Here is a 15,070-nt window from a genome sequence, read left to right as displayed (position 1 = left end):
TCAGCGTTTTGTGGATTATGTCCTTTAGCTTTCCCTCATTGGCATTTTGTATATTCATTTAGGTTCAGTGTACGACTGATGCAATTTCTCTTTGGGCAAATTTCCCCATGTGGTGCACTGTTTCTCTGCATATTCCTTAATTACAGGCATACAAACAAGCTGGGTATGTGTAATTTTATGCATAATGCTTATTGTTATCTTTGAATGCAGATGGTTCATCTTTGGACAAAACAATATAGAAATAAAGGTTGGGGGTGGAGGGGGAGAAATAATAAAATCAATGATAGAGGTATAAAACCAGGAAGAAATATTAACAAGAAAGCTTCTGTGGCTAAGGCACCCACAGGAGAGTCAGGCAATCTCAGATCACTTCTGACCCAGGGTGCTTCTGAGGTCCATAAGCATTCTGATTTCCAGGTGTCTTTAGCTTTTATCTATAAAAACAAAGATCATGGCATTTCCTACCTCATGGGTTTATTGAGATCAACTGAATTCCTGATCTAAAAGGTATTGTAAGAAAGTAGTATAAAGAATGGTTCTAGCATGCATATGTGTTAATATATTATCAACAAAACTAAAGGCATTAATAAGGAGAGTGGTGATGAAGAAACAAATGTTTCTGTCCAAGCAAGCAATTATTCTGTATAATCAAAACAGCCTCTAGATTGTGCAACAGACAGATGCGCCGTGCTGGAGTGTTAAAGTCTGAAGAATGTGTGCATGTGCTCATGCCTGTGTGTGCTGGGCTAGCTGGGGCAGTAATTTTCAAATAAGCTATTTAGCTTCACAGGTCCACATTATAAGGAAAAGAACATCTCTTCTGAGATATAATGCTGAGAAATGCATACCTGATTCTGTAAGACTGTCAGCCAAGGCATGGCATTTATTTGTCTGTTTGTGTCTGTGTGTTAGTGCTGAAGCCCCTGTGATAGGTTAGCTTTTATCTTTCAGGTGTCTGCTTCTCATTATTAATAGTTTTAATAGTTTCTTTACATTCATTGTTTCACTTACATTCATTAACAGTTTCTTTACATTCTTTACATCCCAGATGTCCAGGCACCCTCACCGCTTTAGGAAGCTGCCAGTTTCTTTCCAGTTCTGTGATTCAGTCAAGCATAAGGCTTTATCGCTGCTTATTCTTTCTAAACTCTTTTAACACATTTAAGTGGCCTTGAACATAATCACTTCTTCAGCACAGCTGGGCCTACAGCAAATCTCCAGAATCAACCAGCCTGAAACTTCTGAGCCTGAAATTTGACTCCTGGTGTTTAGCCTCAGGCCCGATCTTCTGTATTGCAGACAGTTTGGCTCAGGAAAAAAAAAAAAAAAAAAAAAAGGAGGGGGGGCATAGTTGTTTACACAAAGTCTCATTTTTCATTCAGTCCTATCTGATCTGATCCTATTTATACATCTGAAGAAACAATTTTAAGTGTTTCAGCCTTTGTTGCTGAAACAACTATTATCAGCCCCTTTCAAGTGAATTACCCCTTCTTTCCCCTTGTCCCCTCTGCAAAAAAATAAATAAATAAATAAATAAATAAAAAAGCTGATTGTCAGGCATTATGCATTTCTGATCACATGGAGAATCATGAATTACCTACATTAGTTAGGAGGTTATTACACATTCACAGTTCAGCTCGTATTGTTGCCATCTAAATATGCAGGTCATCCATGATGGTGACCCACGTTAAAAAATAAGCACAGTCCTAATGTCTTGCCTGTCAGTAGGGGACAGGTGTTTTTGAATGCACTTTTGACAGAAAGTGAAATTTTGAGGAAAATTTAAATGATCTTAATTCCTTAGAAATGCATAAAATTATCCATTGCTTAATCAATTATTCACACATGCATGCCATCTCCCACAGAAGAGGCTGGATCAGGCATCTACATTATTTGATGTAATTAAGTTGGTTGTAAAATAAAATGCAATTGATACGGAGTATTGCTGGGATTATTTGCCATATGTGGCACACAGAAAAACAAATGGTAGGTTACCTCTGAATTTTTATTTCAAGTATGTTACACACATTTATATGTAAAAATTGATTATAAAAAAGCAAATGTGACATTAATTCACCATGCCCTAAGTAAATTGCATATCCCTTGTAACCATTCTTCTGGTCAGGAGCTCATTGGACTCCATCAACATAGACATCTACCCCTCTCACAGAGAAGCTACTTAGTGATGCATGGTGCTTTCCTCCTATCAACACTTCAAAATTAGTTGAAATATTATAGAAAGAGCCTCTTTGTCACAGCCAGGAATTCTGAACTGCAATAAAAAAAAAAAAAATCCCAGAGCTGCAGTTTAACTTTCAAAGGGTTTTTGTTTTCTTGGTTGGTTTGTTTTGTAGAAGGTATTGATTGTGTTCTCATGTGTCTGCAAATTCTGATGTATTGGCACAAATTCTCATGCGGTGGCATAAACACCCACTGTCACTGTAGATCCTTCTTGCTTCACCTTCTGCACTGGCAGCACAGGAAGTGGGGTTACTTGATCTCAGTCTCCAAAACATCTCCTGTCCTCCTCAGCCCAAAAGGATAAGTCTTCTCTCTCTTATACTGCGTGTCTGAGTTCAGCTTCTCTCATAGCCTTGTTTCACATAAACTACACACTGTCAACACCAGAAGCTGAAGTTCATTTGCCCCATCTTCTCTTCCTGTATCTCTTGGCTGACCCAAATCATCCCAAAGATACTGATGGTTGATTTCTTCCAAGCTATGAACTTGGTCATCGCTGGTGTAATTTGACTGACATAGGCTTCATTTCATGTATTTGGCTTCTTATTTTATAAACCACAAAGTAAGCCATCTTTGTGTATCCTGAACATCACATGCTGCTCCCCTCTTATTTTTGCTTCCTTAAGGTTAACAGTCTTCTTGAAGCTCCCTATGGATTAACCTATCTAGAGACGGCTCTAGGAAATGACGGATGGACCCATAATGCAAGTGCAATCCTTCTCTTGCAGAGATAAAAAGTCCCTCTCAGTCCAAAAAGATTCCCAGAATATTTTCTCCCTTCCTACGCTTCAGCCTGTCTGTCACTCCAAGATTTAAAAATGCATGTTGATTTGAATCATCCAGGACAACAGCATGAAGTTACCTCTTCACCATAGTTGAATGTCGTACAAGTCATATCTCATTTGCAGTAAAGGAACTGCACCCAGGATCAGTCTCGTAGTGCGGAACAGAGAAAGCCCTGCACACTTAGCTTCTCTGAAAATACTGCAGCAGCTGCAGTGTTTGCCTTTGCAGGACTATTAGTTCACTGGCAGGCCTAATACCCAGGCTTTGTACTGCCATGGTGTCCCTACAACCTGGTCCGCATATCACAGGAGTAGTCCATCTTGCTCAGAACAAGACGGCTGCATGGCATAGTGAGAAATCTTGATACCAGCTTCTTTAACAGCTTCATGATACCATTGTGTAGCTGTAATGGCATTTGTCAGCCGCCTAGCACCAAAAGTTACTGTAGTGCGTACCAATGCTTTTTGAAGGCTTGTCCAGCACAAGCACATCACTGACGGGTTACCCGTGCCATCAGGCAGTCCTGAAGAGGCCGTATGTCGTTGTTTCTCTCCTCTCCATACCATCCAGCTACTCATCCCATGTCATATGTTTACCGATGAGTCCATGGTGCCATCAACAGCATCAGCTTAGACAGAGCTTGACGTAACCCCATTTTTGCACATGCTGTCACCATTTAAAACCTGGAAAGTTTTCATTTCTTGTACGCTGAGGAGGGTGAGCATGTGTTTCTCATCTTTGCTGTTCTTATAACTGGGAGACATACTCTCTTTTCTTAGGCATGTCTAGAAGAAAAATCAGAAAAGAAAGTTTAAAATTGAGAGTTCCCGTGAAACACAAAACTTTTCAAAGTTCAAAAAATTTGCTTTTTCTTCTTGCTAACCATAGCTCATTACACTTTTTAAATTTATTTGTCAACAGAAGCACCCAGTATAAAGAAAAGCTGTTGTTTCTTGTGCAGTGAGCGAGCTTTATAGGGCAAAACCCTTATTCACAGAGGGCAATTTCTATTTAATTCAGATTTTTAAATGAGTAGGTTTTGCATTAAGTGTGTTTGCACCTGTCCTCAATACAGGCCTGTCTCCAAAGTATTTTCATCAAGTTGTCAAGGTGAAGCCCAAGTCCTGCCACCACTCTTAAACTTAATGCCACTTCTGAATTTAGTGGAGATCAGGCACAGGGAGGACAAGGCAACCTGTAAGAACTTAACAGACATTTTAAATAATGAAGCTCCTTTGTGAGAACAGAGCAATATTAAACATTGATGAAAGCTATGTTGATACCTGAGAATGGACTCTCACCCAAGACTAAGTTACAGGTAATCCCATCAGAATGCTTATCTTCTGATATGGCTCTGCTTTTTTTTTTTTTTTTATATATATATATATAGTACCATTAAAACTGGACATTTTTTATCTATGGGAATGGGAAATTTCTTTAGAGATCTGATAATCTTTCAGGACACTGAGCAGAACTGAGGCATCTGTCTTTTTCTGAGTGATATCCTTGCTTTCATACTTTCATCCTAACAAATTCCTACAAGATTTATCTTGTCAAACTTTAGTCTGAATGGCACAAATTACTGGCAGGATTGTCAATCTAAAAAGGAGACAGGCATAAATTTAATTGCTCCCTGAAGGTACATGAAAAGCTACATTTAGCTGCAGCTAATTAGATATTCTCCAATCAACAGTTATGATTCATCTGCTGATGAACAAAACAATAAGACAAATTTGAAAAAGGCCACAAAAATTAAATTTGGCCTCCCAAAATGTTGGGGTTGTTTTGGTTTTAATAACGCCTACCTGTAGCTCCATCTCATTGCAATCTCAGAGGAAGGGGAAAGCAGAACAAACCCATTGTTTGGAGATGTAGCTAGTCTTTGCACTGCTCTAAAACCCAAGGCCCATGACGCCTCTAAGTCATAAAACAGAGGCCTCCTGAGTTTTGTGCACAATGAGGGGATGGGGGGACTTCCCTGTTATCACAGACACGGCACGGGTTTGCTTCTGTGTTTGCTCTTCTCCTAACCTTCTCCAGAACTACCAGTAAGAATTAAGGGTAGAGATAAAACCTCCAAAGAGGAATGGGTATTTACGTAATTATGTACAGATGTATTCATCTGATGATTCTACACTAGTGCTTTTCTGTTCAGTACGCTCATCAGCTTTTTGCCAAGTGAATCTAAGGAAATGGATGGCATGCTTTGCTGAACCATTAATGGCTGCCTTTGCTTGTAATGTTAATTTACAATTCCAGATTAATTCTCCCTGAAAGATCTTAAAGCAGAAGTTTAAGAACAAAGAACTTCACAAAAAATGCCCATCTGACATGGGATTGTCGCTGTTTTAGGTGTAGGAGCTGAAGCAAAAAATAGGTGGATTCGAATTTGTTCACTGGGTTGTCACACAAAGCAATGTCATGGGTGGGGAGAGGATCCCAGACGTCTGCACCTCTGTCTGGGCAAATTCTGCTCCCAAGTACCAAACCAGAAGGGCTGTTAAACTCTTGAACCAGAGAACAACTTGCACTTGGAGTAACTGGAAGCAGAAATGAGCAGCAGGGTGCAGGAAAATAACTGTCTGTTTTAAGTTAGCTCAGGGTGGAGTGAAATGTTTTATCTCTTTGGGGCTCCATCCTGTGTTACTTGTGCACCTGAGTTTCTGTCTGGTTTCGAAAATACTGTGTGAGTATTTAAAGGATACGGTCATAAATTAGTATGATGGCCAACTTCTGACTGGCTTTGTTAAGGTGGTGCGGGCAGAGAAAACAAGCAGGGCATTTCTGGTGGTTTGGGTTGGTTGGTATGTTTGTGACAAAAAGAATTACTTACACAGGTAAAAAAGATGAGCAGCAAGTAAAAAATCCCGAGGCAAGTCAGCATGAAAAGCTCAGCTTTGTATTTTTTTAGTTTTTCATCTTCTATTCCAGGGCAACCTAAAATGTAAAACACAAAGTGTTACACTGTTCTGTAAAAGATTTTTGAACTGTTGTCTTTGTGAAATGCCACGCAGACCATGGAGCAGTCAAGAACCATAACTATACCTGTTACTTTTAGTGTGACGGTGCCACTGAGATTGTGTTCTCCTCCTTGTTCCCCCCAAGTGCATTTGTATGTGCCACTGTTTTGGCTGGTAGCATTTCTGATCCTCAGCGAAAAGGTGTCATTGGTGAGCTCCAGGGACCCTCCAAGTCCTTTCGGATAATGAGATTCCACATCAAGGATTTTCCACGCTACTCCATCACCATCTCCAGCCATCTGGAAAACACAAATATGTTTCTTGTCGTGGGCAACCACATCATCCCAAGCTTTAGGAGAAAGAGTTTTAAAGCTGGCTTACATGTATGACTGAAAATGCAGAGGCTGAAGCGAGGTGGGGAAAGAAGCTCAAAAGCGTCCAATACATTCACATTCCAACCCAAAAGTACTTGATTATTTTTTTCCTTAAATAAACACTGCATTTAAGAAAGTGAGTGCTTAAGAGCACTTCCAGAACTATTCGTAATCTGCCTCACTTGGACAAAATGCTGGCCGAGATGCAACGTGGTGAAAGGCAGTGGTAGAAATGTGCTCTCAAAGCCTCTGAGCAGAGGCCCCAGCATGGTTCCAGGAGGGAAAGACAGCCCACGAGGAGGGAGCTGCAGCAGAAAGTGGCCGCCTACCCAGCTGTGAGAGGTGGCTTCAGGGACCAGGCTTCCCCAGGAGAGCGTGGCAGGGAGTGCAGGCCTGGGGTTTGTGCTGCCTTACACCAGCTTTTGTGACCCCAGTGCCTGAAACCACGGGGCCTCTCCGGAGGAGTGGGAGCGCCCCTCTCCCCTCAGCTCTTTGTTGGAACCACAGAGCACAAATTGCTTTGACTCCTTTGGATGCAGTTGCGTGAAGGTCACAAGCAGGTTTTTGGTGTGCTTTGGGAGCGTTTGTGTGTTGAATTTCTTAATTGTAACCAGAAGAGCTACATTCCTTGGCGTTGCTGAGAGGCTGCTGGAGGAATGAAGCGTATTCCCAGAACAGCTCGTACTGCGGGGCAATAGGATGCGCTGAAAATGACAATTGGCTGGGAACCACAAAGAAGAGAGGAATCCCTAACTTGATTTGAAAGATGGGAGAAGGGTTTGAATTAGCCCGTGTCCATTCTTATTCATTGATGCTGCTCCCTGGGATTTGAGGCAGCCTGCCCTCTGTGAAGGTTTCCTGGTAATGAATTCAGGCTTTCTGTGGACCAGAGCTAGCTCATACAGTCCAAGGCTCAGCTTTTCAGCCAAAGCTATAGCTAACGTAAGGCAAAGCTTTTTTACTATTATTTATTATTTTATTTTAATAGGCATATTTTTGGGTTGCATGTCTGTGCTTACTTACTGCCGGTATAGCTACTGCATCAGGGTATAGTAGTTACACTGCAAGTTATTAAAATTAACACGAGGCTAGGAGTATCTGGTTTCTCTTTCATGTGTTTGCATGAAGAAAGCATACTTGGGAATCTGGAGAGAAATATGGGCCTGATGTTCTGTAATGCTTTTGTTCTTTGAAAACAAAAAGTGGTGTAAAATACCAGTTGGGGAACTTTTCAGGAACTGGGGAATTAGACAAAAGTACAAGATTTTCCTAATTATTAAGGTCCTTTCTCAGAAAGTTTTGTGTGTGTTTTTTTGTCTTTTTGGTTTTTTAAGCACATCAACTGAAACAAGGAGCAGTAATTCCCTGGGACTTTCCACGCTATATACAGCAAGAGGGAAGAAAGTACCTTCTTCCTCTTAATCCCCCCATAAATTTACCCCAGCTTCTCTTTCTGATTATGCTCAATCCCAGGCAGCTAAGAGATGAGCAGTACCTATGGTGGTTTTCAGGCTGTCAGGACTTCACTTTGCTACTGGGACTGAAATACCTTCAGGCCCTGCACATTGTCAGAGCGGCAGCCAGAGCAATCCTAGTGCATGGGCTGGGTGCAGGTCTGGTTACAAGTGGGTCAATAGCAGTTAAGTGGATAGAGTTGACCTCCCTCAGATCTAATTTTCACCACTCTTGCTTCCTTTACCATCCCCTTCCTCACTGAAATATAAAACTGCCCATAGGGCACTAAGGAGAACCAGGCTGGCTGCCCTGGATTTTTGTTTGATGGTTTGTTTTCTTTTTTTTTTTGTTTTATTTACAAAATAAATAAATAAATAAATAAATTACTGATAGCTTAAATAATTGCTGTCCTGGATGGTAAATGACACAGTGATTTCTTGTGGCTGAGACTTGGGGATCAAAAAACACTTTGATCGTTCTGTATGCAATCGTAATCACTGCTCGTATAAGGGAGAAGCAAACGAAGTCCACATATCCTATGCCTGACTGTGCACTTATTCCCAGTGAGATTTTGGATTATTTATCTTCCTTATTTTTATGGGGACACTGAGATTTGATTATTGCCTCCAAAGCTTTCTGAGGAGCTTGGTTTAAGCATAATTACAGTCACAAGTACTGTGACAGCACCATGGGGACAGGCAAGCCAGAAGGACTCCCTCTGTGTAGGGCAAAGCACCGTCCTCCAGGCTGTGTGAACTACGTGCCTGACCCCAAAATAGAAGACAAAGTTACTGTGTGGCCTAATCTGGCTCCCTCACTTGGGGAGAAACCAGGAGTAACCTGGATGGGGGTTCACGAACCTTTGCCGTCGGGATGGAGGAGGAAAGGTTCATGAGCACAGGTTTAATTCTGGGTTTGTGTGCTGCTTCTTCTCCATTAAATCTCCCCTTTAGTGGGGAGCAAAGGCAGGCAGGCCTGGTGTTGACCATGTGCCCGGCAGCCTCCCTTACATTTCTGAGGCTACAGAGACATCTGGTGGCATTTTCCCAGCCTCTACATGCAGCACATCCATTCTTACTCAAAGGCCACAGCGATCCTTGCCCTGACACTTGAACCAAGCTTTTCTACGTTTCAATCTCATCTCCTGCTACCTCATCAAAAAGCATCAAGCCCTCCCCTTTTAAATTCCACAAGTAGAAAGGAAACATGTGAGCAAGTTTGCTCAGGATGGCCCAGTCATTTAAAGGGAAGTCCTAGAAGCGTTCAGCAGTCTGCCTCTAGCTCTGTTCAAGCTTACTTTTTCCCCAAACCAAATTAAAATTACAAAAATGCCACTGTGTTTGCCACCCCCTGTAAATTACTTGGCAGACTCTCACCAGACAGATCATTTCCCAGCTCAGGTGCCTATGATCACCCAGCACCAATTCATGCCAAGTCTCCTCCAGGTGAAGGAACAGCCAGAGGTAATTTCTAGGGGTTTCACCCAATTAATTCCCCGTGAGCTCAGAGGGATCGAAGCAAATGCTGTTGGTGACGTCAATCCACTTGTGTAGGGACCATCCTCTCCTTTAATCAGTAACAAAATGCTTTCTGCCTATGTCTGTGTTTCATTTCCCTTCTGCTATGCTGGCGAGTGAGCCACAGCACGCTGCCTCCCCCCGCTCACCACCTCCAGCAGGAGGAAGGGGAGTTGGGCTTTTCCTGCTGCCACCTTCGTTGTTAGTGGCTTTATCAAAATCCAAAAAAGGCAAATCATGAGACCTGCGGGTGCCCATCAGAACACTACTGAGCCTATTTGCATTGAAAGGGTCTCAAAATCATGTTGTCTGCCGGGGACAACTGAAGCATGAGTTTTGCTGGGAAGTGAGGACCTGTAGGCAGGCACTATCACTCTGCTTATTTGCATAAAACTCTCCATTGAGAATGTTAAACAGAGAAAAAGAAATGTGTTTTTTTTCTGTTGTTTTGCCCTTGTCACATATACAGGGACCAGAAGCTAGCGAGGACCAGAATTAAGACCTGAGAGCCCTGGTGGCTGCCAAGGTGACCAGGAGCCGGTGATGAGCCCTTCTTGCAAAGAACGTGAACAGCCTCCTGGGCCACCCTAGGACATGCTGGAGCAGGTTCAGCAAAGGGCCTCAAAGTTAATTAAGGACTTGGAGTATCTGATATACAAATTGAAGCTGAGAGAGTGGGGACTCTTCAACCCAGAGTACACAAGGCTTGAAGCATCCTGCTATGTATAAACACCCCTTGGGGGGGGAGAGGGCAGGATAAAGAAACCAGAGCCAGAATCTTCTCAGTGGCCTTCAATGACAGGACAAGAGGCAATGGGCACAAACTGAAACTCAGGACATTCAACTGCAACATAAGAAAGCCTTTTTTTACTGCAAGGGTGGTTGAACTGGCACAGGCTGTGGAGTCTCCATCCTTGGACTTATTCAAAACACAACTGGACGCGGAACTGAGAACCCTTCTCTAGCTGCCTTATTTTTGTGAGTTTAACAGAAAGATTTTCCACTTCCCAAAAGCTTGGAAACATTTGGTCTAAAGAGGTTATGATTTTCTTATACGTATTCTCTAGCCAGTTGACTGATTCCTGTAAGTTTCTCCTGGCCTGGAACGTATTGGTTAAGAGTGGTGATACTGTGGATATTAAAATGGGATAGGTATGACTGAAAATACTGCTGAGATGATATATTTCTGTTTTCTGACTGGATGAATTCTGAGAAATAAGTAGAACAATGCTTCCAAGATTTGCCACTAAACAAAGGCAGTTCACCCATGCTGTAGCACTTGCACCCAACTAATCAATTAAAACTTAATTTTATCATGTATGTGTGAAAGCAAGCTGATTTTAAGTCAATTTATGTTCTCTGCTCTCATTAAACACCTTTTCTCATCACACTTTTCCCAGATTGAGGTGGCACTTTGGCTCCCAGGTAAATCAAACTGCCAATACAATCCACTTTTCCTATAAAAGCAAATTTTTATTTGAAGCAAAATGGTCCAGGCCCAAAACTGATGTAAGTTTAAAGGTGGAATGTATTAACACAATTTTTTTATTTTTTTTTCTGAGGGTGGGATGATCGTAAAAATGGTTTTGTTTAAAATTTACCATGAATAAAGGCCAAGTTGAAATTTCTGACTGCTAAAGAGATCTAAAAACTCTATATGCAGCCAGAAGGAATTTATTTTCTGAAAGTAAAATATCTAGAATTCTGGCAATGCCTGATAGCCAACATATAATGAATTGCAACTGAGCTGAAACCACTTAATAGGTACATTTTGCAGCACAAAAGCACTTTCACATTTGATTAGCACTGAAGGTGCATCCATATGGTTCCTATATGGTGTCATGTAGAGATACAAGCATTAAATTTGAAGGAAAAAAAGAAGTTTTTTTTTCTCTAAAATTGATATAAGTTTGGGGCACACGTGACTGAATTCTGTCTGTGCTTTAGAGAAAAACAACAAAAACAAAACAAACCCAAAGCAGCAGTGAAGGAATTGGCATTAGCCAGCCCCACTAGAAAAGCCCTCTGACTCATGCAAAGAGCCTTGCTATTGTGTAGGATGCCCTAGCTCAGGTCAGACAACAGAAATGTTTTGGTCATGAAATCACTTCCACTGCTCTCCTCCTGCCTAAGTCATGAACGCGTAGGAGCCACCTGAAGCCAGATAGATGTCTGAGTTTGACTGTGTTTCTTTGGGTAGGTTACAAAATAGATTGAAGCAATTTAGCAACTATTTACCTATGCTAATAGATAATAACTATGCACATTTTGCAAAAGTAATTTCCTTTGAAGAAAGGTGAGATTAATGTTAAACATCTATAAAGTTTCTCTTCATTTTGTAATTTGACTTCCCCCTCTAATTCTGCCACAATTTTATATTTTTCGGGGAAGTGTTATAAAGTTAACAGACTTCTCTCCACTGTAGTATAGCCTTCTATCCTCTTCCTCAAAATTTGTTTTAAATTAAGACTGTTCTGAGTATTACATGAGCAACATAGCTAAATATCCACTGGGACTTCATTTGTGTGTTTCAACTTGATTTTCGAACTGGATATAAAGTGATAATTATACATTTTTATGAAGTGGTTCTCATTTTCAATGTACTATACAAAGAGAAACTGTTCAGTTTCCAATAGCTCTGTGAGGCAGAACGCTAGCTAAAGTTTCATTGCCCAGGCTCTCATTTCATAGATGGGCCATAGACATTCAAACCAGTATTTCCACATGCAATTGCCAATGCCTGTGTGCTTTTGCAAAAATGCCCTAGTTTTCATTTCTCAGTTGGCAAACGTCTGCAATGCTGATAGTTTTATGGCACACGGGTTGCTCCACGCCCCTCAGAACGGACCACCCTTGGCGGGCAGCATCGTTATGAAAAGTTTCTCACTAATTTTCTCAAGGCCACTTAATGAACGGGGTGAGACCTTCAGCAAGCTGGAGGAGGAGGACTTGGTCCTCTACCTTCTCGGTGCACTAGGCATGCTTACTTTAAATATTTCGAAGTAACAATCATTTTGTCTGAGCTTGACTGACTTTGATCCTAATTCTGCACAGGATTACTCACACGCTTGATTTTGTGCCTACAAATAATCCTGCTGGCTCCAAGAATACTGGGCGTTTGACAGGTTAAACACATACATGCCTATTTGCAGTACGCGGCGTTAGCAACAGAGAAGGAACTGTTAAATGTAATGCTTCCTTTTTACTTTCAGATGGATTTTGACACCAGAGCATTAACTCCTTCACACAGAACTAAAACAGCAGGTACTTTAAAATGGCAGTTTGTTGTTCTTTTCTTCTTGTTTTTCTTTTCTTTTTTTTTTAAGCATATCATATAAAGCTATTTAAAAGTATCTCTGAATTGATTGGAGCATGCATAGGTGCCAGTGGGGAAAAAGGTTGTTTTTTTTTTCACCACATATTCACCCTGTGCAAACAGCTGAATGTGCAGCACTGTAATGTTGTCACCGTAATTTTTTTAAAGCAGCAGGAGCAAAGGTTAATTGCTTGCATTTATTGCACACTTCAAAGTGACCTCATACAAAAGATTTACCCTAACAGCTGTTTGAACTTTACTGTCTGAAATTTCGTACTATTTGTCAGAATTACCTTTTAATTAGCCCTTCGGGGGTAAATGTGGTGTTTATTGATTATTCCTTCAGTTGTTGTTTTTTAAATAAGAGATTAATTCTGTGTTGGGTAGCCTAGTCAAAACCTGTCATTCCTCTAACCTCCTTGTGAAGTCTGGGATGGGGACAACAGCACACAGCCAAACTGGGGCGAGCAAAGAGGTATGGAAAATACACGCCCTTACCCAGCCTTTGAAGCAGAAGGCAAACAAGAATAAATTGATGTCTGCCCCACCTTCTACGGTGATGTTCAACCAAAGGTTCTCTCTTCTATGTCTCTCACCTGCATTGAACCCAGCATCTTGGAAAAAGGAGGCTATAGATGCTGCAGTTGCCGAGGGGCTCATCAACACTTGTTTGTAACAGATCTGATAGAGGTAGGCACCTTTGGGTTGCAGGTATCATCTATTTGTTAGGCTGATGCTTATTGTTGTAACAACACTGAAATTCAGATGCATTGCAAGTTTCAGCCACAGAATCCCCACCTAATGACACAGCTTATTTATTTACTGTGGGGGAATAATTTTCCCCTTCCTCCCTTCCACTGCTCCCCCATCAGATGGGAAAATACCTCTGTAACTACAACATTTTAAATTCCCAAATAGATCTTCCACTACCAGAGGACCACCAGGGCTAGCCCACAGCAAGCAGCAGGAATGCACAGCTGGGACTGAGGAACAGGGCACAGCAAAGCTATCCTTTCTGTGTGTTAATTTGGCACTTTGTAAACTGAAACTATGCACTGAGATGCAAGCACACAGTGCTGTGCAGCAAGTCGGCCACCGCTTGTTCATCCAGTGGACAAATTAGTTTATCTTTATAAGAAATTTCATCTTGAAAGTGGTTAGCAGTGCTTTCCTCTCATTAGCCGATGGATCCTTGTAGCTCTCCCACAAATAGATGGCAACCAGGGTACTCCTGCATTGGAGATGGGGATTCTGACCCAGGGCAGCTGAGATGTGGCTTTTATTTTGTGACTACAAGAAGATAACTGAGAAGTTCTTACTCTCTGTCTACGTTCTGCATTTTCTTCCAATATGCCCATCCCAACTAGCCAAATCTTTCTGAAGAAATGCAGTTATTTGTTTAGCCAAATCTTTCTGAAGAAATGCAGTTATTTGTTTAGTTCTTCCATTTCAAAGAAAAAAGAAAAAAAAAATCTCCTGTTTGGGGGAAGATTAACCAAGCAACAATATCAATAATGTTGTAAGGTTTCAAGAAAAATCCTGGAAAGACTCCTCCTTGGAGTCGTATTTGGCAGGCTGTACATGGGACATCCCCTGAATTCTGATCCCTGCAGGCTAGCAATTGTTAGATAGAAAAGCAAGCCAGGAGCAATTCAAGGATTACACTCAGTCTGTCTACAATGACATGGAAAACTCCTGTTCCCTGTGATCAGCTCAAATGCTCTCATTGCTGCCTTATCTCTGCTGCCCTGACAGGAGGATGCCACTTCATAAAATAACCCATTTTTGTACAAGAGACGCCAGTATCAGGTAGGAAAGCAAAGCAGACCGCTCAAGTAACTTAGGATTTTTCTTACTTTGTACCAAGACACTGTCTGGTAGGTGACCAAGGAGTCCTGAAGAACTTTACAGGGCAGCAGCGCTTCTTCAGCACATCTCACAGCAACATCTGGGCCAGCTACAGCAGCCCCATGGACCAAGCACCACACTGCAAAGCACAGGTACACATTGCATTTAAAAGTGATTGCCTATGTAATGCTTCCCTCTTCCCAAAACATAGCCCCACAAGCGTAGAAAAGTGTGAAAAGTGTGATGCTCCCCACTTACCATTGCACAGGGTGACGACCAGAGCGTAGGCTGCTGTAGACATGGCTCTCATTGCTTCAAATCACAGAGCAGCAGCACTGTGCCTCTTCACGGGACGGACTGTGAGAGCAGAGTGAAACTGCTACTGCTTCGAGAGTGATATTTCTGGAGACCGGCTGGGGAATCCCCCCCCAGAACTTATCTCGAGGTGCCCCATGTCACAGGGAAAATCCCTACGTGTAGGAGCCAGTGCTCCTCCCATCACATCAGTCGGGTCCCTCCCATTTCTCTAACCGTCTGCACTGGTAGCACCTCCCCTCTCTTGTATTATTATTT

At 41.9% G+C, this 15,070-nt stretch overlaps 1 protein-coding gene across 1 annotated transcript; it reads right to left on the bottom strand.

Annotated features, from left to right (window-relative positions):
* Positions 1–1,986: 1,986 nt before the first annotated feature.
* CD83 (CD83 molecule) lies at positions 1,987–14,977 on the bottom strand. The gene is made up of 5 exons (XM_068674772.1): positions 14,756–14,977; positions 14,506–14,636; positions 6,073–6,286; positions 5,861–5,964; positions 1,987–3,812 (listed from the first exon to the last, which is right to left on the bottom strand). Exons 1-5 carry the CDS (start codon positions 14,805–14,807, stop codon positions 3,657–3,659), a joined length of 657 nt encoding a protein of 218 aa, XP_068530873.1. The 5' UTR covers positions 14,808–14,977; the 3' UTR covers positions 1,987–3,656.
* Positions 14,978–15,070: the final 93 nt, after the last annotated feature.

Source organism: Anas acuta, chromosome 2, assembly GCF_963932015.1.
Source record: "Anas acuta chromosome 2, bAnaAcu1.1, whole genome shotgun sequence".
In the NCBI taxonomy this organism is placed as follows: Eukaryota; Metazoa; Chordata; class Aves; order Anseriformes; family Anatidae; genus Anas; species Anas acuta.
This window is presented reverse-complemented; position numbering and strand designations above follow the sequence as displayed.